At 46.9% G+C, this 22,265-nt stretch overlaps 1 protein-coding gene across 1 annotated transcript in view; it reads left to right on the top strand.

Moving 5' to 3' along the window:
* The window catches only part of LOC137531932 (musculoskeletal embryonic nuclear protein 1-like), an 86,504-nt gene that overhangs the window by 17,386 nt on the left and 46,853 nt on the right, over positions 1-22,265 (top strand). The window contains exons 2-3 of the mRNA XM_068251967.1: positions 10,403-10,451; positions 22,045-22,140. Coding sequence (XP_068108068.1) covers positions 10,403-10,451; positions 22,045-22,140 — 145 coding nt within the window. The remainder of the gene's footprint in view (positions 1-10,402; positions 10,452-22,044; positions 22,141-22,265) is intronic.

Genomic DNA, 22,265 nt, shown 5'->3' with positions numbered 1-22,265 from the left:
TGTTGTGGCAGGAGATTCCAGAGGAGGGGTGAAGCACGTGAAAAGTCTTGTATACGTGAATGTGAGGAGGTGATTCTAGAGGAGGACGATAGGTCTTGCAGATCTGAGATTGTGGTTGGGTTATTATCTGGAAACTAGTGAGGAGATGTACCGGGGAGAGAGATTGTGGAGAGCTTTGTAGGTTAGGGTTAGGAGTTTGAACTGGATCCTCTGGGTAATTGGTAGCCAGTGAAGAGCTTGACAGAGAGGAGCAGCAGAGGAAGAGCGAGAGGAGAGATGAATGAGACAAGCAGCTGAGTTCATTACAGATTGGAGCGGTGCCTGTCTGTTAGTCCACAAAGTAGTAAAGCTGCATACATAAGACATGTAACTATAAGTACGTTCAGATTATAAGGAAGGGAGATCAGTACCAATATCTATAAAGTGTGCAATGGGCCCAAATGAATGCAAGCAATTGTTTTTCCCAATAAAGGGTCAAAAACCGCACCACTGAAAAGGTAAAGTTTATTATGCACATATGTCAAATTCTTATAATACAAAGCATCAAATAAAATCACTTAAAAATGCACACAATCCCCTGGCAAGATATATACTTTCTTCTGTGTGCGCTGTCAGTGTAGATAGTGTAACACTCTCTTATTCTGTGTGCGCTGTCAGTGTAGATAGTGTAACACTCTTATTCTGTGTGCGCTGTCAGTGTAGATAGTGTAACACTCTCTTATTCTGTGTACGCTGTCAGTGTAGATAGTGTAACACTCTCTTATTCTGTGTGCGCTGTCAGTGTAGATAGTGTAACACTCTCTTATTCTGTGTGCGCTGTCAGTGTAGATGGTGTAACTCTCTTATTCTGTGTGCGCTGTCAGTGTAGATAGTGTAACACTCTCTTATTCTGTGTACGCTGTCAGTGTAGATGGTGTAACTCTCTTATTCTGTGTGCGCTGTCAGTGTAGATAGTGTAACACTCTCTTATTCTGTGTACGCTGTCAGTGTAGATAGTGTAACACTCTCTTATTCTGTGTGCGCTGTCAGTGTAGATAGTGTAACACTCTCTTATTCTGTGTACGCTGTCAGTGTAGATAGTGTAACACTCTCTTATTCTGTGTGCGCTGTCAGTGTAGATAGTGTAACACTCTTTTATTCTGTGTGTGCTGTCAGTGTAGATAGTGTAACACTCTCTTATTCTGTGTGTGCTGTCAGTGTAGATAGTGTAACACTCTCTTATTCTGTGTGTGCTGTCAGTGTAGATAGTGTAACACTCTCTTATTCTGTGTGCGCTGTCAGTGTAGATAGTGTAACACTCTTTTATTCTGTGTGCGCTGTCAGTGTAGATAGTGTAACACTCTCTTATTCTGTGTGCACTGTCAGTGTAGATAGTGTAACACTCTCTTATTCTGTGTACGCTGTCAGTGTAGATGGTGTAACACTCTTATTCTGTGTGCGCTGTCAGTGTAGATAGTGTAACCCTCTCTTATTCTGTGTGCGCTGTCAGTGTAGATAGTGTAACACTCTCTTATTCTGTGTGCGCTGTCAGTGTAGATGGTGTAACACTCTCTTATTCTGTGTGCGCTGTCAGTGTAGATAGTGTAACACTCTCTTATTCTGTGTACGCTGTCAGTGTAGATGGTGTAACACTCTCTTATTCTGTGTGCGCTGTCAGTGTAGATAGTGTAACACTCTCTTATTCTGTGTACGCTGTCAGTGTAGATAGTGTAACTCTCTCTTATTCTGTGTACGCTGTCAGTGTAGATAGTGTAACACACTCTTATTCTGTGTACGCTGTCAGTGTAGATAGTGTAACACACTCTTATTCTGTGTGTGCTGTCAGTGTAGATAGTGTAACACACTCTTATTCTGTGTGCGCTGTCAGTGTAGATAGTGTAACACTCTTATTCTGTGTGCGCTGTCAGTGTAGATAGTGTAACACTCTTATTCTGTGTGCGCTGTCAGTGTAGATAGTGTAACACTCTCTTATTCTGTGTGCGCTGTCAGTGTAGATAGTGTAACACTCTCTTATTCTGTGTACGCTGTCAGTGTAGATAGTGTAACACTCTCTTATTCTGTGTGCGCTGTCAGTGTAGATAGTGTAACACTCTCTTATTCTGTGTACGCTGTCAGTGTAGATAGTGTAACACTCTCTTATTCTGTGTGCGCTGTCAGTGTAGATAGTGTACCTCTCTTATTCTGTGTGCGCTGTCAGTGTAGATAGTGTAACACTCTTATTCTGTGTGCGCTGTCAGTGTAGATAGTGTAACACTCTTATTCTGTGTGCGCTGTCAGTGTAGATAGTGTAACACTCTCTTATTCTGTGTGCACTGTCAGTGTAGATAGTGTAACACTCTCTTATTCTGTGTACGCTGTCAGTGTAGATAGTGTAACACTCTCTTATTCTGTGTGCGCTGTCAGTGTAGATAGTGTAACACTCTCTTATTCTGTGTACGCTGTCAGTGTAGATAGTGTAACACTCTCTTATTCTGTGTGCGCTGTCAGTGTAGATAGTGTACCTCTCTTATTCTGTGTGCGCTGTCAGTGTAGATAGTGTAACACTCTCTTATTCTGTGTGCGCTGTCAGTGTAGATAGTGTAACACTCTCTTATTCTGTGTGCGCTGTCAGTGTAGATAGTGTAACACTCTCTTATTCTGTGTACGCTGTCAGTGTAGATAGTGTAACACTCTCTTATTCTGTGTGCGCTGTCAGTGTAGATAGTGTAACACACTCTTATTCTGTGTGCGCTGTCAGTGTAGATAGTGTAACACTCTCTTATTCTGTGTGCGCTGTCAGTGTAGATAGTGTAACACTCTCTTATTCTGTGTGCGCTGTCAGTGTAGATAGTGTAACACTCTCTTATCCTGTGTGTGCTGTCAGTGTAGATAGTGTAACACTCTCTTATTCTGTGTGTGCTGTCAGTGTAGATAGTGTAACACTCTCTTATTCTGTGTGTGCTGTCAGTGTAGATAGTGTAACACTCTTATTCTGTGTGCGCTGTCAGTGTAGATAGTGTAACACTCTCTTATTCTGTGTGTGCTGTCAGTGTAGATAGTGTAACACTCTCTGATTCTGTGTGTGCTGTCAGTGTAGATAGTGTAACACTCTCTTATTCTGTGTACGATGTCAGTGTAGATAGTGTACCTCTCTTATTCTGTGTACGCTGTCAGTGTAGATAGTGTAACACTCTCTTATTCTGTGTGCGCTGTCAGTGTAGATGGTGTAACTCTTATTCTGTGTACGCTGTCAGTGTAACACTCTTATTCTGTGTGCGCTGTCAGTGTAGATAGTGTAACACTCTTATTCTGTGTGCGCTGTCAGTGTAGATAGTGTAACACTCTCTTATTCTGTGTGCGCTGTCAGTGTAGATAGTGTAACACTCTCTTATTCTGTGTACGCTGTCAGTGTAGATAGTGTAACACTCTCTTATTCTGTGTGCGCTGTCAGTGTAGATAGTGTAACACTCTCTTATTCTGTGTGCGCTGTCAGTGTAGATGGTGTAACTCTTATTCTGTGTACGCTGTCAGTGTAACACTCTTATTCTGTGTGCGCTGTCAGTGTAGATAGTGTAACACTCTTATTCTGTGTGCGCTGTCAGTGTAGATAGTGTAACACTCTCTTATTCTGTGTGCGCTGTCAGTGTAGATAGTGTAACACTCTCTTATTCTGTGTGCGCTGTCAGTGTAGATAGTGTAACACTCTCTTATTTTGTGTGCGCTGTCAGTGTAGATAGTGTACCTCTCTTATTCTGTGTGCGCTGTCAGTGTAGATGGTGTAACACTCTCTTATTCTGTGTGCGCTGTCAGTGTAGATAGTGTAACACTCTCTTATTTTGTGTGCGCTGTCAGTGTAGATCAGTGTTTCTCAACATTTTATCGGTGTGTACCCCTTTTAAAGTCCTGTACTCACAAAGTACCCCCTAGCATAGTAAACATTATCAGAAGTACCCCTTGATAAATATATATTAAATCCTAATACATGATAATTGATTCTAAACAATTCCCAAGCATTTACTATTGCTTTTAATTAGCTAAAATACTTATTTGGTGTTGTTTTATATAGGATTTATCATTTTCTAAAACTCTAAATGTGTTATTCTTGGTTAAGCATATCAAGCCCAAGTACCCCCTGGAACCATCAGAAGTACCCCCTGGGGTACGCGTACCACACGTTGAGAACCTAGGGTGTAGATAGTGTAACACTCTTATTCTGTGTATGCTGTCAGTGTAGATAGTGTAACACTCTCTTATTCTGTGTGCGCTGTCAGTGTAGATAGTGTAACACTCTCTTATTCTGTGTGCGCTGTCAGTGTAGATAGTGTAACACTCTTATTCTGTGTGTGCTGTCAGTGTAGATAGTGTAACACTCTCTTATTCTGTGTGCGCTGTCAGTGTGTAGATAGTGTAACACTCTCTTATTCTGTGTACGCTGTCAGTGTAGATAGTGTAACACTCTTATTCTGTGTGCGCTGTCAGTGTAGATAGTGTAACACTCTCTTATTCTGTGTGCGCTGTCAGTGTAGATAGTGTAACACTCTCTTATTCTGTGTGCGCTGTCAGTGTAGATAGTGTAACACTCTCTTATTCTGTGTGCGCTGTCAGTGTAGATAGTGTAACACTCTCTTATTCTGTGTGCGCTGTCAGTGTAGATAGTGTAACACTCTCTTATTCTGTGTGCGCTGTCAGTGTAGATAGTGTAACACTCTCTTATTCTGTGTACGCTGTCAGTGTAGATAGTGTAACACTCTCTTATTCTGTGTGCGCTGTCAGTGTAGATAGTGTAACACTCTCTTATTCTGTGTGCGCTGTCAGTGTAGATAGTGTAACACTCTTATTCTGTGTGCGCTGTCAGTGTAGATAGTGTAACACTCTCTTATTCTGTGTGCGCTGTCAGTGTAGATAGTGTAACACTCTCTTATTCTGTGTGCGCTGTCAGTGTAGATAGTGTAACGCTCTCTTATTCTGTGTATGCTGCCAGTGATGATAGTGTAACACTCACTTATTCTGTGTGCGCGGTCAGTGTAGATAGTGTAACACACTCTTATTCTGTGTGCGCTGTCAGAGTAGATAGTGTAACACTCTCTTATTCTGTGTGCGCTGTCAGCGTAGATAGTGTAGCACTCTCTTATTCTGTGTGCGCTGTCAGTGTAGATGGTGTAACACTCTCTTATTCTGTGTGCGCTGTCAGTGTCGATAGTGTAACACTCTCTTATTCTGTGTGCGCTGTCAGTGTAGATAGTGTAACACTCTCTTATTCTGTGTGCGCTGTCAGTGTTCCACATCTGTGTAAACCTCGCCACTTACTAAGTTTCACTAGTGACCTTTCCTCTGGCTGGAACAGTAAACAGCATAAAGCATTTACACACAGTGTTTGCAGTACTTCCAATAAAATGTGCTGAGAGGGTGACACACAATAAAGGCAATTGTAAAAGGATTTGTGCGCAATCATAAATAGCCTTTTCTTTACCATACGGTGCAAAGTATAATTTCATATACAGTACATCAAACTCAAGCAATAAACATCACAGCTTTCTGCTAATGCAACATAAAGTGAGACAGAAGGGGTGGAGTTTGTATGCAAATCAGCATCATTCCTGTATGTCTGACGAAGCCGATTTTGAGACGAGTTCCCTTCCTGGAAGATTCAGATAAGACTGCGTTATGAGGAACTGTAGTGAAAATATCCTAATGAATACATTGATTTTTTTTTACAATTTTCGTTTTTAAATTATTTAGCGAGTGTTTGTCCATTATAATACATTGTAATAGCTTTCCTCATCCCGGTTTTCATTCTAACTTTTATCACAGGTAGCAACATATTTAGTCCTGTCAGGTGCATCACTGTGTAATGTTTTTTACTCAGTGTTCTGAAGCCAGTAGAAAATATACATGGTTTCCCAGAATGCTCTAGGAGGAGACTTCTGCATATCTAAACAGCCTAGGCTAAGCATCACTGGGAGGGTGGGGTTACATACTGGTATACAGCAATATATAGATATAGGAAGGGTTTCTGATGCTGAAACCAAGAAGATTACCATAAATGGGTGTCCTGAATAATTTACTGCATTCTGCTATGTGTCACTACAGGGCCTCTTTACTGCATTCTGCTATATGTCACTACAGGGCCTCTTTACTGCATTCTGCTATACGTCACTACAGGGCCTCTTTACTGCATTCTGCTATATGTCACTACAGGGTCTCTTTACTGCATTCTGCTATATGTCACTACAGGGCCACTTTACTGCATTCTGCTATATGTCACTACAGGGCCTCTTTACTGCATTCTGCTATATGTCACTACAGGGCCTCTTACTGCATTCTGCTATATGCCACTACAGGACCTCTTTACTGCATTCTGCTATATGTCACTACAGGGCCACTTTACTGCATTCTGCTATATGTCACTACAGGGCCTCTTTACTGCATTCTGCTATATGTCACTACAGGGCTTCTTTACTGCATTCTGCTATATGTCACTACAGGACCTCTTTAGTGCATTCTGCTATAGGTCACTACAGGGCCTCTTTACTGCATTCTGCTATATGTCACTACAGGGCCTCTTTACTGCATTCTACTATATGTCACTACAGGACCTCTTTACTGCATTCTGCTATATGTCACTACAGGGCCTCTTTACTGCATTCTGCTATATGTCACTACAGGGCCTCTTTACTGCATTCTACTATATTACATTATGTGATGTGGGTTCAAGCTTTAGAACACACCAAAATGTATTCTACAACTCGTCCCGGATAAAATGATACGGCATGCCTCATTTAGTAACAAACTGCTGGTGCTCTCTCCACAATTACACTGGACGTGTATACTCGTCCAGTTGGGCTGAAGTAGTTCATTGGCGATTGTGAATGAAATGCAAACAGTTCTTCAAATATATGCTGCTCGAAAATAAAGCAATTAGATTCCATCTTGGCAGAATTCAATTGGTCCACTCTCATGCTGCATACATTTGCAACAATTGCATAATCCTACATTGAATGAAACCTGTGACTTTAATGGACAAAAGCGTTAGATTCTTAACTTGGTAGAACACCTGGATCCTCCATTGGCATCTCTGATTCTCCAATACCCCTCCACTGCTGGCTGGACCTTCTTCATCTTCGTGGCGCTGTTTCTATCCTTGAACGAGCATGTGCGCACTCCGCGGGTGCACTGACAGCCTGTGCATACTCCGCGGGTGCGCTGACAGCCTGTGCAGTAGCAGAGGAAAACCGTGCACGAGCTGCTATGTGCTACTGCGCTGGTGCTGGCCATTTTGAACTTGAGCAGTGGGGCCGCCCTCTTAGGGCCAGTGCACACCAAAAACCGCTAGTGGATCCGCAAACGCTAGCAGTTTTTGAAGCAGATTTCCGAGTGATTCTAGGCAGAGAGGTTTTCTAAACATGCCTAGCATTTTTTGGAGCGTTTTTGTGTAGCAGATTTCATATATTGTTACAGTAAAGCTGTTACTGAACAACTTCTGTAACAGAAACGCCTGGAAAACTGCTCTGATGTAACGTTTGTCAGAGGAGTTTTCCACTTTCCTATAGTTTACATTGAGGCAGAAACGACTCCGAAATCTCAGAAATGCCTCCGAGTTTGCATTTGGGGGAATAACGAGCAGCTCTGGGGTGCATCAGCCCATTGAAATACACTAGCCCAGTGTTTTTCAACCGCTGTTCCGTGGCACACTAGTGTGCCGCGAGATGTTGCCTGGTGTGCCGCGGCAGGTCTGGCCTCTCGCTCCTCCCCTCCCCGTCGCTCCTGTTACTTTATCCGCCGTTCCCCGGAGAAAAATTTGGTCAGAAAGTGTAAGTGTCTCTTGCAGCCCACACGCACTGGGACGGCGTTGAGGGTATTTCTCTTTATTCACTGCAGATCATGTTGGTGGTTTTTATGACCTAGACTTGGGATGTGTTGATTATGATGTGCCTCTGAGGAAGCGGCGTAAGGCTGCGAAACACGTGTCAGGCATTTTTATGTGAAGTGAAGGTCTGATGTTGTATCTACACTCATCCACACTTTATCACCTGCATTTTGAAGAAATAATTGAAGAATAAGAGAATTTTGGTTCATGAAAAACCCCGTTTTTGTGTACACATTGTATTGTTGATATAACGTATAGGGGTGGAACCAGACTACTACTGTTTTATCAGTGTCAAAAAGACCACTGCATTAGCCAAGTGTTTTTATACTCCCCAGTGTTTTAAAAAACACTCAGAACCACTGTTGGTTTGCATCAGCCCTTACATGGACTGGAGCATGGCCATGCAAACCTTTTTGACAATCACTCGTTGAGTAGATTCAGAAGGCTCGGAGGCTCGTCGAGTAGGCTCGGAAGCTCGTCGAGTAGGCTCGGAGGCTCGTCGAGTAGGCTCGGAAGGCTCGTCGAGTAGGCTCGGAAGGCTCGTCGAGTAGGCTCGGAAGGCTCGTCGAGTAGGCTCGGAAGGCTCGTCGAGTAGGCTCGGAAGGCTCGTCGAGTAGGCTCGGAGGCTCGTCGAGTAGGCTCGGAAGCTCGTCGAGTAGGCTCGGAAGAACCCAGCACTGGAACTGCAAGGGGGATGGGGGAAGCCTCTGGATTATTCACTATCTTATGTATTGCGTTTTTAAAATGTACAGGTACACTTTGTGGGAATTAGTTACGTCTCATTGACCATACCTGTGTGTGTGTGTGTGTACGTGTGTGTACGTGTACGTGTGTGTGTGTGTACGTGTGTGTACGTGTACGTGTGTGTGTGTACGTGTGTGTGTGTACGTGTGTGTGTGTGTACGTGTGTGTGTGTACGTGTACGTGTACGTGTGTGTGTGTACGTGTGTGTGTGTACGTGTGTGTGTGTACGTGTGTGTGTACGTGTGTGTGTACGTGTGTGTGTACGTGTGTGTGTACGTGTGTGTGTGTGTACGTGTGTGTGTGTACGTGTGTGTGTGTACGTGTGTGTGTGTACGTGTGTGTGTGTGTACGTGTGTGTGTGTACGTGTGTGTGTGTACGTGTGTGTGTGTGTGTACGTGTGTGTGTGTGTACGTGTGTGTACGTGTGTGTGTGTACGTGTGTGTGTGTACGTGTGTGTGTGTACGTGTGTGTGTGTACGTGTGTGTGTGTACGTGTGTGTGTGTACGTGTGTGTGTGTACGTGTGTGTGTGTACGTGTGTGTGTGTACGTGTGTGTACGTGTACGTGTGTGTGTACGTGTGTGTGTGTACGTGTGTGTGTGTACGTGTGTGTGTGTACGTGTACGTGTACGTGTGCGTGTACGTGTGTGTGTACGTGTGTGTGTGTACGTGTACGTGTACGTGTGTGTGTACGTGTGTGTGTACGTGTGTGTGTACGTGTGTGTGTACGTGTGTGTGTACGTGTGTGTGTACGTGTGTGTGTGTACGTGTGTGTGTACGTGTGTGTGTACGTGTGTGTGTACGTGTGTGTGTACGTGTGTGTGTACGTGTGTGTGTACGTGTGTGTGTGTACGTGTGTACGTGTGTGCGTGTGTACGTGTGTGTGTGTGTACGTGTGTGTGTGTGTGTGTGTGTACGTGTGTGTGTACGTGTGTGTGTGTACGTGTGTGTGTGTGTACGTGTGTGTGTACGTGTGTGTACGTGTGTGTGTACGTGTGTGTACGTGTGTCTCTGTCTGTGTGTGTGTGTGTGTGTGTGTGTGTGTGTCTCTCTGTGTGTGTGTGTGTGTGTGTGTGTGTCTCTCTCTGTCTCTGTCTGTGTGTGTATGAGTGTGTGTTTTTTATGATTTTGGTGCTTCTCCCTTACCCCTGTAGACCCCTGAGGGAGCAGGTTTTGTTCCCTGGCAATCTGGCCTGATTGAGTGGAGTGTTGCAGTTCCCTACATCCCATAAAGCACAGGTGTCGAACTCCAGGCCTGGAGGGCCAAGTCCATAGGATAGACTGAGAAAGAGAGGAATGTTTTCGACCTGATAGACCACACCTTGTATGATTCAGACCCATCAATTCGTTTGACCTGTGCCAAAAATGTGTGAGCACTTCGGCCCTCGTAGGACCAGTTTGACATCCCTGCCATAAAGCGTCAGTTGGAGGCCTGATCAGTGTTAATCTAAAACAAGTGATGACTAACGACCCCCCTCTGAATGAATCTGCAGCATTTTCACACAGGCGAGTGGGGAAACGCTGCCTATTCAAGCAATGGCTTGCCGCCTGAATCGCAGTGCACATCGGAATCCATCTGAACAGTTTGTCTGCGTCTTCGCGGCAGCGTGGGAGCTGGGTCAGAAACAGACGCGGCTCCCTTGTGGAAATGGGTCCTAATACTTCCTGTTATCGGCATAGAACGAACGTGGCGATCTGATTCCAGAGAAAAGGTTTATTTATCAATAGGCCCGTTTTGACAAGTAAATGGAGCTCTTGCTATTGCCTAATATAGTAGGACGCTATCTTACCGTGTGTCTCTTTTATCTTTCAGTGAAACGTCTCCGGGAGCCGAAGCATGAGAGACGCCCCTGGAAGATCTGGTGAGTTTCTGTGCCTGGGTGAGGGGGGGGGGGTGCCTATGTGACTCTGATCCTGCTGAGAATGTATACGGAGGGCTTACTGCACCGCATTATATTTATATATACAGCACTGCGTTATACACTCACCTAAAGGATTATTAGGAACACCTGCTCAATTTCACATGAATGCAATTATCTAACCAACCAATCACATGGCAGCTGCTTCAATGCATTTAGTGGAGTGGTCCTGGTCAGGACCATGTTTGCCCCTGCTGAAACGCGCTATCCCGCGGCATAGCGAGGAGTCTTTACCCCCCTAATCCCCCCTGCAAAATCCACCGACTTTCATGGTGGTGGATTTTGCTGCCCCTGTGCGCTTCCATGTGAGGCGGAGCTATGAGCTGCAGCCCTGCCTCACACGCGTCTGTCAGCGGCGGATCTCCGCCTCTCCCCCGCCCCTCTCAGTGAAAGCAGACTGAGAGGGGCGGGGGAGAGGCGGAGATTCGCCGCTGATAGACACGTGTGAGGCAGGGCTGCAGCTCATAGCTCCGCCTCACATGGAAGCACTCCCCGGAGGTAGCAGGGGGGATTTGGGGGGTAAAGACCCCTCGTTATGCCTCGGGATAGCAACGTTTTAGCAGGGGCAAACATGCCCCTGCTAAATATAAGCTAAAAAGCCATTTTTAATCTGGCTTCAGACTCTCTTTAACCTCCTGGGTGATAATCCCGAGCTGAGCTCTGGGTATATTGCGCAGGAGGAGTTCTCAGGCCCTGGTGGGCCGATTTGCATAATTTTTTTTTTTTTTTGTTACACGCAGCTAGCACTTTGCTAGCTGCGTGTAACTTCCAATCGCCGCCGTGCCGCGCAGCCCCCCCTCCCCGACCCCTTGCGCAGTCTGGCCAATCAGTGCCAGGGAGCGCTGAGGGGTGGATCGGGACTCCCTCTGACGTCACGACGTCCATGACGTCGGTGACGTCATCCCGCCCGGTCGCCATGGCGACCGAGGAAACCCAGCAGGAAATCCCGTTCTGAACGGGATTTCCTGCTTACTCTGATCGCCGAAGGCGATCGGAGTGGGTGGGGGGATGCCGCTGCGCAGCGGCTATCATGTAGCGAGCCCTGGATTTAAAAAATAAAAAAAAAGTGCTGCGCCCCCTCCTGGGCGATCTAATTGTATCGCCCAGAGGGTTAAGGAGAACCTGAGGTGGATGTTCAGGGGGCAGATGGGACACAGAAGCGTGTTCCCTGCCTCATGACATGCCTCTGTGTCCCCACACCACCGATCTCTGCCCCCCCCCCACCACCACCACCACGCTATGGCCCCCCGAGATTAGCAACAAGATTTGTCGCCATCTTGGAGGCAAACACAGGGAGAGGGATTCCCTGCTCAAAACTCCTGCCAGGGGCGTTCCTGCAGGGTTTCCTGAGCTGCCATTGGGCAGCTCTCTTTCCCTGGTCGCACCTCATGCCGCTCCCCCGACTCCCTGCACGCTGAAAGTGAGAGACAGTCTCTCAGTGCAGCGTCGTGAAAGTGGGCCATTGCAGCCCTCGGGAGCGGTGTTTTTGCGGCTACCTGATCCGCTCAGCCCCTGGTTATGCAGCTAAAAAGCCATTTTTAATCTGGCTTCAGACTCTCTTTAAAGAGGGACCCCCTTCAGTAGACACTACTCGTACATATAAATTAAAACGTACATGTGTTAATGTGCCCATATATCTAACATATCAATAGACAGATCTCTCTCTGGTTGTATCTTATTGGAGTGAGATCTGTCACCTGTCCATACACTTCAGGCCGATTTCCGATAGATTTCAGCCTGAAATCGATCAGGTTAGCCAAGAGACTCCGCCCCTACAAGTTCAAATGCCCCGCCCCCAGTGCATGAAAATTGTAAAACGTCACTTGCCCCACTGCCGTGACTCCCAGCCTCCTCTGCTGTCACCCACGAGCGGCAACACGTGGTGATTTCATGTGACCCGCCTCGTGCCACATGGAGGTGACAGTGGATGAGGCCAGGAATCAAGTCAGCGAGACAGGTTAGATTTTACACTGCTCGGGCACTTGGGGGGACAGCGGCCTGGGGTCCTTCGCTTTAGTGGACCAACAATTTAACCACTTTTTCCACCACTACAGTATATCTACGTCCTCTGTGACTTCATCTAAGCCACGAGGGCGTAGATATAAGTTGTGCAGCTGAAGCATTGCTGTGCACGACTGGGCTTGCTCCTGTGCACACCTCAGGCTCTATCTGCTGCAGCACTAATTGGTGAACGGGAATATATGTCCCTTGAGCTAATAAAATTGATTTTTACCATTAAAAATACTTTTATTTTCTCAGTTCATAGTGAAAAATGCACACTGTAGCATTATTTCAGAATCAAATATCTTCACCATAAATTGTGACAGGAACGTAGTTCTTGTGATAAGTTGGTTTTTTTGTGATAAACAGTAGAAATAGCCAAACAAAATTTGTGGTGGGTTTTTTTTTTAATTTATTTATTTCAAACTGGAATTGGTAAAACTGAGAAGTGTTTTTTTTTTCTTTTTTCCTATTAAAATGCTTAGAAAACAGAATTGTTTCAGGGAAAAAAATGCCATGCGATGAAAGCCTGGTTAGTCTTGAAAAAAAAAAAAAAATATATATATATATATATATATATATATATATATATATATATTTCATTTAGGTGTCATAAGTAGGGATAACATTATTGCTAAAATGTCAAAACTGCGCTGGTCCATCAGAGAAAACAAGGGCTTGATGCAAAGTGGTTAAACAATTGGACAAGCACCATCCAAACATCTAAATCAATGAGCAGCTGTTGGCAGTCAACACTTGGAATGCGCAGAACGGCCCGTGTTCGTTGGTCGTCGCGATATCGAACGCGGTTACTGCCACGCACGTCATCAAGCACTTTCAACCAAGATCTTTCCAGCATGTACAATCGAGTCAAAATCGGTCGAATCGTCAATTGTAATTTCCTTTTTTCTGGTGATGTATAAAAAGCATGATACATTATTTTTATCCTATGTTGCTGTTGCTTACAGTAAAGATCTGATGATTTTGGACTAGTCCATCTCTTCACGGGGGATTCTCGGCATTTTCTTTATTCCTTAGAAAAGGAGTCCCTGGAAAGGATCTGTCCGAAGAAGTCGGCCAGCCTCCCTCCTTGCTTGCGCACATTTTTTGTCATGCTTTTGAAAATAAAGCAAACCGTGAGAATACTCCGTGAGGTGATGGACTGGTCGAAAACCTGTCAGATCTGTCAGACTTACTTACTGTAAGTGAAAGATTAAAATATGCGCTCGCTCTATGTAATAGTAAGTGGAAAAAACCCCGACAGACTTAATCCACTGAAATGTCTCTTTGAATCAATACTGTCATATGCAGCAACACAGTCTCTGGGTTGTACCAGTTGTTCATGAAGTAAAAAAGTCTATTAGTTGCGCTCATGACATGTGAAACTTGCTGCAAACAATCCCCCCTTTCAGGGGTCACTCACCAGATGCTGCGGTCTGTACAGACCAGTATGCGCCTCCGGGGTGTATGGCCCCCCGTCACCTCACGATCTCAACGCCTGCTGGATGGTCCAGTGGAGGGCGGATCCCGGGTCCTCTCCGAGTTGGGGATAGATAGCTTGCAACAAAAAAACACACAGGAAGACCAGCTTCCAATAGTGTGATACTGCGTTTATTTAAAAAAAGTTAAAAACAAGCAAAGTCTATGCGCTGAGCATATATGGACTTGTTATGCACATAGGATGTGGGTGAAGTTACGTCCCGTATGGCCGCCAAGACCCACTATAATCCTGTGCAAACACCGTCCGCTCTGCGGAGGATTCAAACCCCGCTATGCTGCTCGCCGTGTGCGGCTGGCGTCAGCGCGTCCAACGTGATTACGTCACTCCGTTAGCTCCGCCCTACGCGTTTCGTTGCGTAGCAACTCATCAGGGGCTTGTACGGAGTGACGTCTTTGCCCAAATTTATTGCTTATCGGGCTGCCAACGGGGAGGTAACTCCTCCTTTACATAAAGACATAAAAACATATATTCCCGAGAGAATATTAGAGGGAGCAAGGACATAAGTTACATTATTATTAATAAAAGATGTCTCGTCATAAGACATCAGCACTTCTTATATTGAATAATCACCAATCGCAAGCATTAATTGTTAGGTCAGAAAGAAACATACAAAATGTGTACAATATGTGGAAATATGAAAAATAATTCATGAACTAATCATTCACAATGTGGGCAGGGCCACTGTTGCATCGTTTTGTGCAAGGCACGTCCACCAATGCCCATACATCATGTATTATGCACCGAAGGAGGCCGATGTATGCAGATTGTGTCAGGCTATGCTGTAAGAGCGTGCGCATGGGTCACTAAGCAAGAGGAGAAACATGAGCTCAAGAATGTCATACACTCCAGCAGCATAGTCCAGACTTCGGACACACGCACGTGAACAAGCGCCAGACGGCGTGAAACGGCTGTAGTGCCGTCCATACATCCCCCGGTCACCTCTTCCCTGCTCACCTCGGCACCCCCATCGATCCAGGTTTGACAGCACTGTCTTTCTATATGTCATTTACGCTGGTTGTTGGCTGAAGGATGGAAGGAATAAACATACAAAAGGAAGGTGCACAGCATTCTCTTTGTGTACTTTATAGTCCAGACTACACTCCACCTATTTGCAAAATCATGAGTTATTCAGGAAACAGTCTAAATCAATATCTATATTCAAGCCTACTGGTTCAAGGGTATCCAATTCATATATATTTTTGGTCTCCAGTTTGGATAGTTCGCGGATCTTATTACTACCTCGCCAAGAGGGCTGCAATCTTTCAAGGCCAACCATTTTGGAGGCGCATACTGGTCTGTACAGACCGCAGCATCTGGTGAGTGACCCCTGAAAGGGGGGATTGTTTGCAGCAAGTTTCACATGTCATGAGCGCAACTAATAGACTTTTTTACTTACTGTAAGTGGAAGTGAGATAGTAATTTATAGTGCATTCCACTCTTGAACAAACATATATATAATATATACCAGAGCACATGTTCTGCACTAATAGCCCATTTAATGGTTTGAAATCCAATGAGAAGCTCAGTGTGGAATAGAAGATGCAGCCAGCGATAGCAATGCTGATCTCAGAGCACTTGTCCCATAATCCCGTCCTCAGGAGCGGTCAGCACACGCCGGTGACCTCACTGCACACAGGATGAGTCATGCGGGCGCAAATGGGCAGAAAGCTGTGCAGTTTATATGAGGCCGTCCGCAGGAAATGATGAGATCATCTGAAGCCGTTGTCCTGGTGACACTTCCTCTCTCTTCACTGATCTCAGTGATTTAGCTTCTAAAATAAAAGCAGGAAACATTAGGGCCCTCCAAAAAAAAGTATGTTGGTGAGACTAGCTACTGATTGTATAATAATCGCTGCCAGGGTTTATGCAGGCTTTACAGTACCCCTGAAGTGAGAGGGATATGGAGCAGTGTTCTCTCCAGGCTGTTTTAGACGGGTGCTGCACCCGGCTAGTTTTGGTCAGCACCCTGCTGTCATCGACTCCCCTTCTCCTAAGCTGTAAGCAGAGTTGTGTAGAGAAGCACCGGCCCTGCAGTCTCTCATCTCTCCCCACCCAGCTACTTTTTCACGCCAAAAGGTGGATCAGCGCAACACCAGGCCGCCTCCGAATGGCCTCCATCAGAGATGCGCTGAGCCCCTAATGTAATTCGTTTCTGGTCAGCTGCTCCCACTTAACAGCCATGCTTTTGGTGTATATGCAGAGCTTCTGTTTGGGTTCAAGGTGCGTTTGTAGTTCCTGGGGGGGCTCAGCGCATCTCTGATGGAGGCCATTCGGAGGCGGCCTGGTGTTGCGCTGATCCACCTTTTGCGCAATTTTCAATTTTCGATTTTATTTGATTAGCCGCACCCAGGCTATGCATATACATTGGTTAGGATTTAGTTAGTGTTAGGCCCCTCCCATGGAGGATTGACTTCTTCGCAGTGGGAGGGACGAGTACTTAATAGGTTGCATGCAAGCTGTTAATGGAAACCAACATCCTCCTCTAGTGGTAGACAGGTCATGTGTATGCTCGGTGTGTATTCGACCCCACAAGTGGGGCTTGCACTCTTTTGCAGGTGGGCACTAGTCTGTTTTTAAGTAGCGCTGCTCATTTCCTTGCTATGTACTAATGTAATTCGTTTCTGGTCAGCTGCTCCCACTTAACAGCCATGCTTTTGGTGTATATGCAGAGCTTCTGTTTGGGTTCAAGGTGCGTTTGTAGTTCCTGGGGGGGCTCAGCGCATCTCTGATGGAGGCCATTCGGAGGCGGCCTGGTGTTGCGCTGATCCACCTTTTGCGCAATTTTCAATTTTCGATTTTATTTGATTAGCCGCACCCAGGCTATGCATTGGTTAGGATTTAGTTAGTGTTAGGCCCCTCCCATGGAGGATTGACTTCTTCGCAGTGGGAGGGACGAGTACTTAATAGGTTGCATGCAAGCTGTTAATGGAAACCAACATCCTCCTCTAGTGGTAGACAGGTCATGTGTATGCTCGGTGTGTATTCGACCCCACAAGTGGGGCTTGCACTCTTTTGCAGGTGGGCACTAGTCTGTTTTTAAGTAGCGCTGCTCATTTCCTTGCTATGTACTAATGTAATTCGTTTCTGGTCAGCTGCTCCCACTTAACAGCCATGCTTTTGGTGTATATGCAGAGCTTCTGTTTGGGTTCAAGGTGCGTTTGTAGTTCCTGGGGGGGCTCAGCGCATCTCTGATGGAGGCCATTCGGAGGCGGCCTGGTGTTGCGCTGATCCACCTTTTGCGCAATTTTCAATTTTATTTGATTAGCCGCACCCAGGCTATACATTGGTTAGAATTTAGTTAGTGTTAGGCCCCTCCCATGGAGGATTGACTTCTTCGCAGTGGGAGGGACGAGTACTTAATAGGTTGCATGCAAGCTGTTAATGGAAACCAACATCCTCCTCTAGTGGTAGACAGGTCATGTGTATGCTCGGTGTGTATTCGACCCCACAAGTGGGGCTTGCACTCTTTTGCAGGTGGGCACTAGTCTGTTTTTAAGTAGCGCTGCTCATTTCCTTGCTATGTACTTTTTCACGCCACTCGGCTGTAAGAAAATTCTGGGGAGAACACTGTGGAGACCTATTCTGTAGAAAAGGGTGACCTCCTCCCTGGTACATCAGGGCCCCACTTTACATGCATCACACCTCAGCAATTCCTTATTTTATCAGCTGTCTGGATACACATCAGACAGCACTGTCTATTGATATGCTCCAGACCGCTTCCTATTTTACACAATGACCCGAATACACTTCACTGTACATATCCCATGTCCCTATAAGCATCGCCTGTCTGCTCTCTCTTTTAGGTGGAGTTTATGAATGGGCTACTGGCTAAGTGATATTCAAATGTCATTACAGCACTCTTCAGAGGAAATGCAAATGCCTGCACTTTACATACGATAGTATCACAGCAGGGAAAAACAAACAAACGTGTAGACAAGATGACTTCCACATAAGATCTGCTAGTTAAAGTGGATGCGAGATAAACTTTTACTCATTGCATAATTGTGTTCCTTTCATATAGTTTATAGGGCATTCCTCAAGCCAAATACTTTTTTTGTTTTAATACTCTAATTCCCTATAAACTAAACAAGCCTCGCCCACAGCTCCTTTTGTGCCTTGGCACTGTAGCAAGGGCTTATGGGAGCTCAGTCTGGGCAGGAGGAGGAGGAGGTGTTACTAGCCATTTATATCAGAGGCAGGAGAGAGGAGGAGAGGGGACTGAATTTACACACAGGCAAGCTGATAGCATCTCCAGCCCTCAGCCTGTGACAATGTGACAAACAGAACATGGCTGCCCTCATTGTATCACAGGAATAAATAATCATAAACTGTTGAAGCTTTTTGCAGATGGATATGCTGTGTAAACTAGCTAAACTTTAGATAAGATATATAGACTAGTTATAGTTACTTTTTCATCTCGGATCTGCTTTAAGATGGTTACACGTTCTGTATACGGTCACAAATCTAACATAGGAGATTTATTTTACAAGTCCCGTTCCACCCATCACTGTTATTAGATGATGTGACACTCCCCTCCCAGCCATACTCACCACAAGCACTCCTAAACTTCAAACATCACACTTTTTGTGAATAACTCTTATAAATGCTGACTCCTTCTGAGCTGTCAGCTACAGATACCAGAGGAGTACTGATGAGAAACATACAGATGTGTAGCCGGGTCCACCACTCTGCCCTGTGTCTGCATAACAGCATTTTTACCAAGTTTGGACGGTCTATTACTAGTATTGATTTTTAAAGCTATTAAGAGTATTTTAATGTCCACTATACATAGAACAATCTTGGTGAATAAATATTGTATGAGATCTATGAATCTGATCAGATTTCTACCCCCCAATTTTTTTTTAAGCTATGGTAATTAGATTTGTTTGTTAAAGGGAACCTAAACCAAATAAATTCACTTACCTGGGGCTTCTACTGGAGTCGGCGGGCTGCCAAAAACGAAACTCCGCCACGGCGGGGAATGGATCGTTGAGGAGCGGCGTGGGCACAGGACGGCTGCAGGGGGCTGGTAGAAACCCCACGTAAGTGAAACGCATTTTTTTTACATTTGGTTTAGGTACCCTTTAAAACACAACTATAGTAAGAAGAATATGAAGGCAGCCATATTTATTTCCTGTTTAACAATGCCATTTGCCTGGCAGCCCTGCTTGTCTATTTGGCTGTAGTAGTGTCTGAATTATACCAGAAACAAGCATGCAGATAATGTCAGAGGTGACAATAATGTCAGAAACACCTGATCTGCTGCATGCTTGTTCAGGGGCTGTGGCTAAAAGTATTAGAGGCAGAGGATCAGCAGGACTGCCAGGCAACTGGTATTGCTTAAAGAGACTCTGTATGAAAGAAAAAATGCCTCCGCCTATTTCCGAGCTGAGAGCTGCAACAGCGCTCCTGCTGGAACTGGGAAAGGTAAATATCGCACAGCCTGACACGGTGGGCCAGAGTGAGACCACCGTGGGACACAGGAGGACGGGGAAGCGGGGAGCTGAGTGCCCACAGGGGCATTTTTGTTCAATACAGATCCTCTTTAAAAGGAAATAAATATGGCTGCCCCATATCCCTCTCGCTTCAGTTGTCCTTTAAATTGCCCAGATGAGTAGTTTAGATCGGATGGCGAATAAGACTTTACGAGACTCATACATACTGGATAGACCTTATGAGCAGAATCCTATTTTTCTGGAAACTGAACTAAATTTGGGGTTCTGTTGCTTATGGTAACCACAGTGGGCTATTTTATTTTGGAAAAAAGCTGTCCTATTATAGTAGCTAGTAGCATTGCCTCCGCTATCAGTCAGACCCATACACATGCTAGTGGTTTGTTGGTCGAGCTATCTGGTCTGCCGAGAATCCACCATGTGGACAGCAGCTCCTGATCCCCCTCCATGTGACGGCGACTGATCTGCCTGGAGGAGTGGCTCTGTAAAGAGCAGGCTGAGGGCATTGTTCTTCTACTTGCCTCACCCACACTGCACTGCTTCACTGTACCCCGCCCCCTCAGCCCTCCGCCCCCTTCATGTGACGGCGAATGATCTGCCTGGGGGAGTGGCTCTGTAAAGAGCAGGTTGAGGGCATTGTTCTTCTACTTGCCCCGCCCATAGTGCACTGCTTCACTGTACCCCGCCCCCTCGGCCCTCCGCCCATTCCATGTGACGGCGACTGATCTGCCTGGGGGAGTGGCTCTGTAAAGAGCAGGCTGAGGGCATTGTTCTTCTACTTGCCTCACCCACACTGCACTGCTTCACTGTACCCCGCCCCCTCAGCCCTCCGCCCCCTCCATGTGCTGGGGAGTGATTTGACTGGAGGAGTGACTCTGCAAAGAGCAGGCTGAGGGCATTGTTCTTCTACTTGCCCCGCCCGCACTGCACTGCCCTGTCGTACCCTACCCCCTCCGCCCCCTCTGTTACAACATGTGTGCACAGCATCGGGGCATGCACTGTCCTGGAGCTCATCCACAAACCTGACAGATATGCAAACTTCACTGTCAGTGGCACGCAGCGTGACCAAGCGTCAAGAGACGCGAAACGGCCGTCGCTAAGCCACCCTAAAGCGCACCTCCACTGGGATGACCCACCATCTTGAGGATATGTAAGATTATATTTGCACCATTTACATACAGTTTTACTATTGTGAAATACGAAGATAAAGTCATGTGGTTACTCTGTCACATTGTTTGAAATAACTCCAAGGACCTCCAAGTGATCTTTTGCTGCAATTTAATTTTTCATGCCACCCGGCTGGGAAAAAAATTCTGGGGAGAACACTGATGTGTGTATGTAGAAAATGTTACTTTTGCGGTTTGATATTTGGCTACACTCCCTTTAGCACTCCCAGTTTACCTTATCTTCTCACAGTGCCTCTGTGGGGCAGACAAGCTTGGACTTTGCGACATTTAAAGTCAAACACAACCCACTGATTTGCCTGTAAACTAGCCTGTTTTTGTTTGTTTTTTCTCTTCCCTGTTGAGTAGAAGGTTGCCTATATGTCATATCCTGTGCCCGTCTCTGGCGGTGGGCACACGGCCCTGGCACCGTCTCTGGCGGTGGGCACACGGCCCTGGCACCGTCTCTGGCGGTGGGCACACGGCCCTGGCACCGTCTCTGGCGGTGGGCACACGGCCCTGGCACCGTCTCTGGCGGTGGGCACACGGCCCTGGCACCGTCTCTGGCGGTGGGCACACGGCCCTGGCACCGTCTCTGGCGGTGGGCACACGGCCCTGGCACCGTCTCTGGCGGTGGGCACACGGCCCTGGCACCGTCTCTGGCGGTGGGCACACGGCCCTGGCACCGTCTCTGGCGGTGGGCACACGGCCCTGGCACCGTCTCTGGCGGTGGGCACACGGCCCTGGCACCGTCTCTGGCGGTGGGCACACGGCCCTGGCACCGTCTCTGGCGGCTGGCACAGTCTCTGGCGGTGGGCACACGGCCCTGGCACCATCTCTGGCGGTGGGCACACGGCCTTGGCACCGTCTCTGGCGGTGGGCACACGGCCCTGGCACCGTCTCTGGCGGCGGGCACACGGCCCTGGCACCGTCTCTGGCGGCGGGCACACGGCCCTGGCACCGTCTCTGGCGGCGGGCACACGGCCCTGGCACCGTCTCTGGCGGCGGGCACACGGCCCTGGCACCGTCTCTGGCGGCGGGCACACGGCCCTGGCACCGTCTCTGGCGGCGGGCACACGGCCCTGGCACCGTCTCTGGCGGCGGGCACACGGCCCTGGCACCGTCTCTGGCGGCGGGCACACGGCCCTGGCACAGTCTCTGGCGCCGGGCACACGGCCCTGGCACCGCCTCTGGCGCCGGGCACACGGCCCTGGCACCGCCTCTGGCGCCGGGCACCGTCGCTGGCGGTGGGCACACGGCCCTGGCACTGATGGGGCTCAACGGCTTATAGCAATATAAATACATCTGTATTATGCTAAGAGAATTTTCTCTTTCTGAAATGCTGACGGCTTCTCAAAGCAGAACAAAACTTCCTCATATTTTCTGCGGTTTTTAACATGTTCTTTTTCTTTTCACAGGTTCCTGGATACATCCAAGCAGGCTATAGGAATGTTGTTCATCCACTTTGCGAATGTCTACTTATCAGATCTCACCAGAGAGGATCCGTGTTCACTGTAAGCTACTCACAATCTCCTGCTTACCTCACTGTATACAGCACTTGCCCACTGCATGCAGCGCCTGCCCACTGCATGCAGGCCCTCAGTGACAGGCTGCCTCTTCTGACTATTTACAGCACCTA

This window comes from Hyperolius riggenbachi, chromosome 9 (genome assembly GCF_040937935.1).
Source record: "Hyperolius riggenbachi isolate aHypRig1 chromosome 9, aHypRig1.pri, whole genome shotgun sequence".
Taxonomy (NCBI): Eukaryota; Metazoa; Chordata; class Amphibia; order Anura; family Hyperoliidae; genus Hyperolius; species Hyperolius riggenbachi.
The sequence above is the reverse complement of the archived record's forward strand: the minus strand, read 5'-3'. Positions and strand labels throughout refer to the sequence as shown.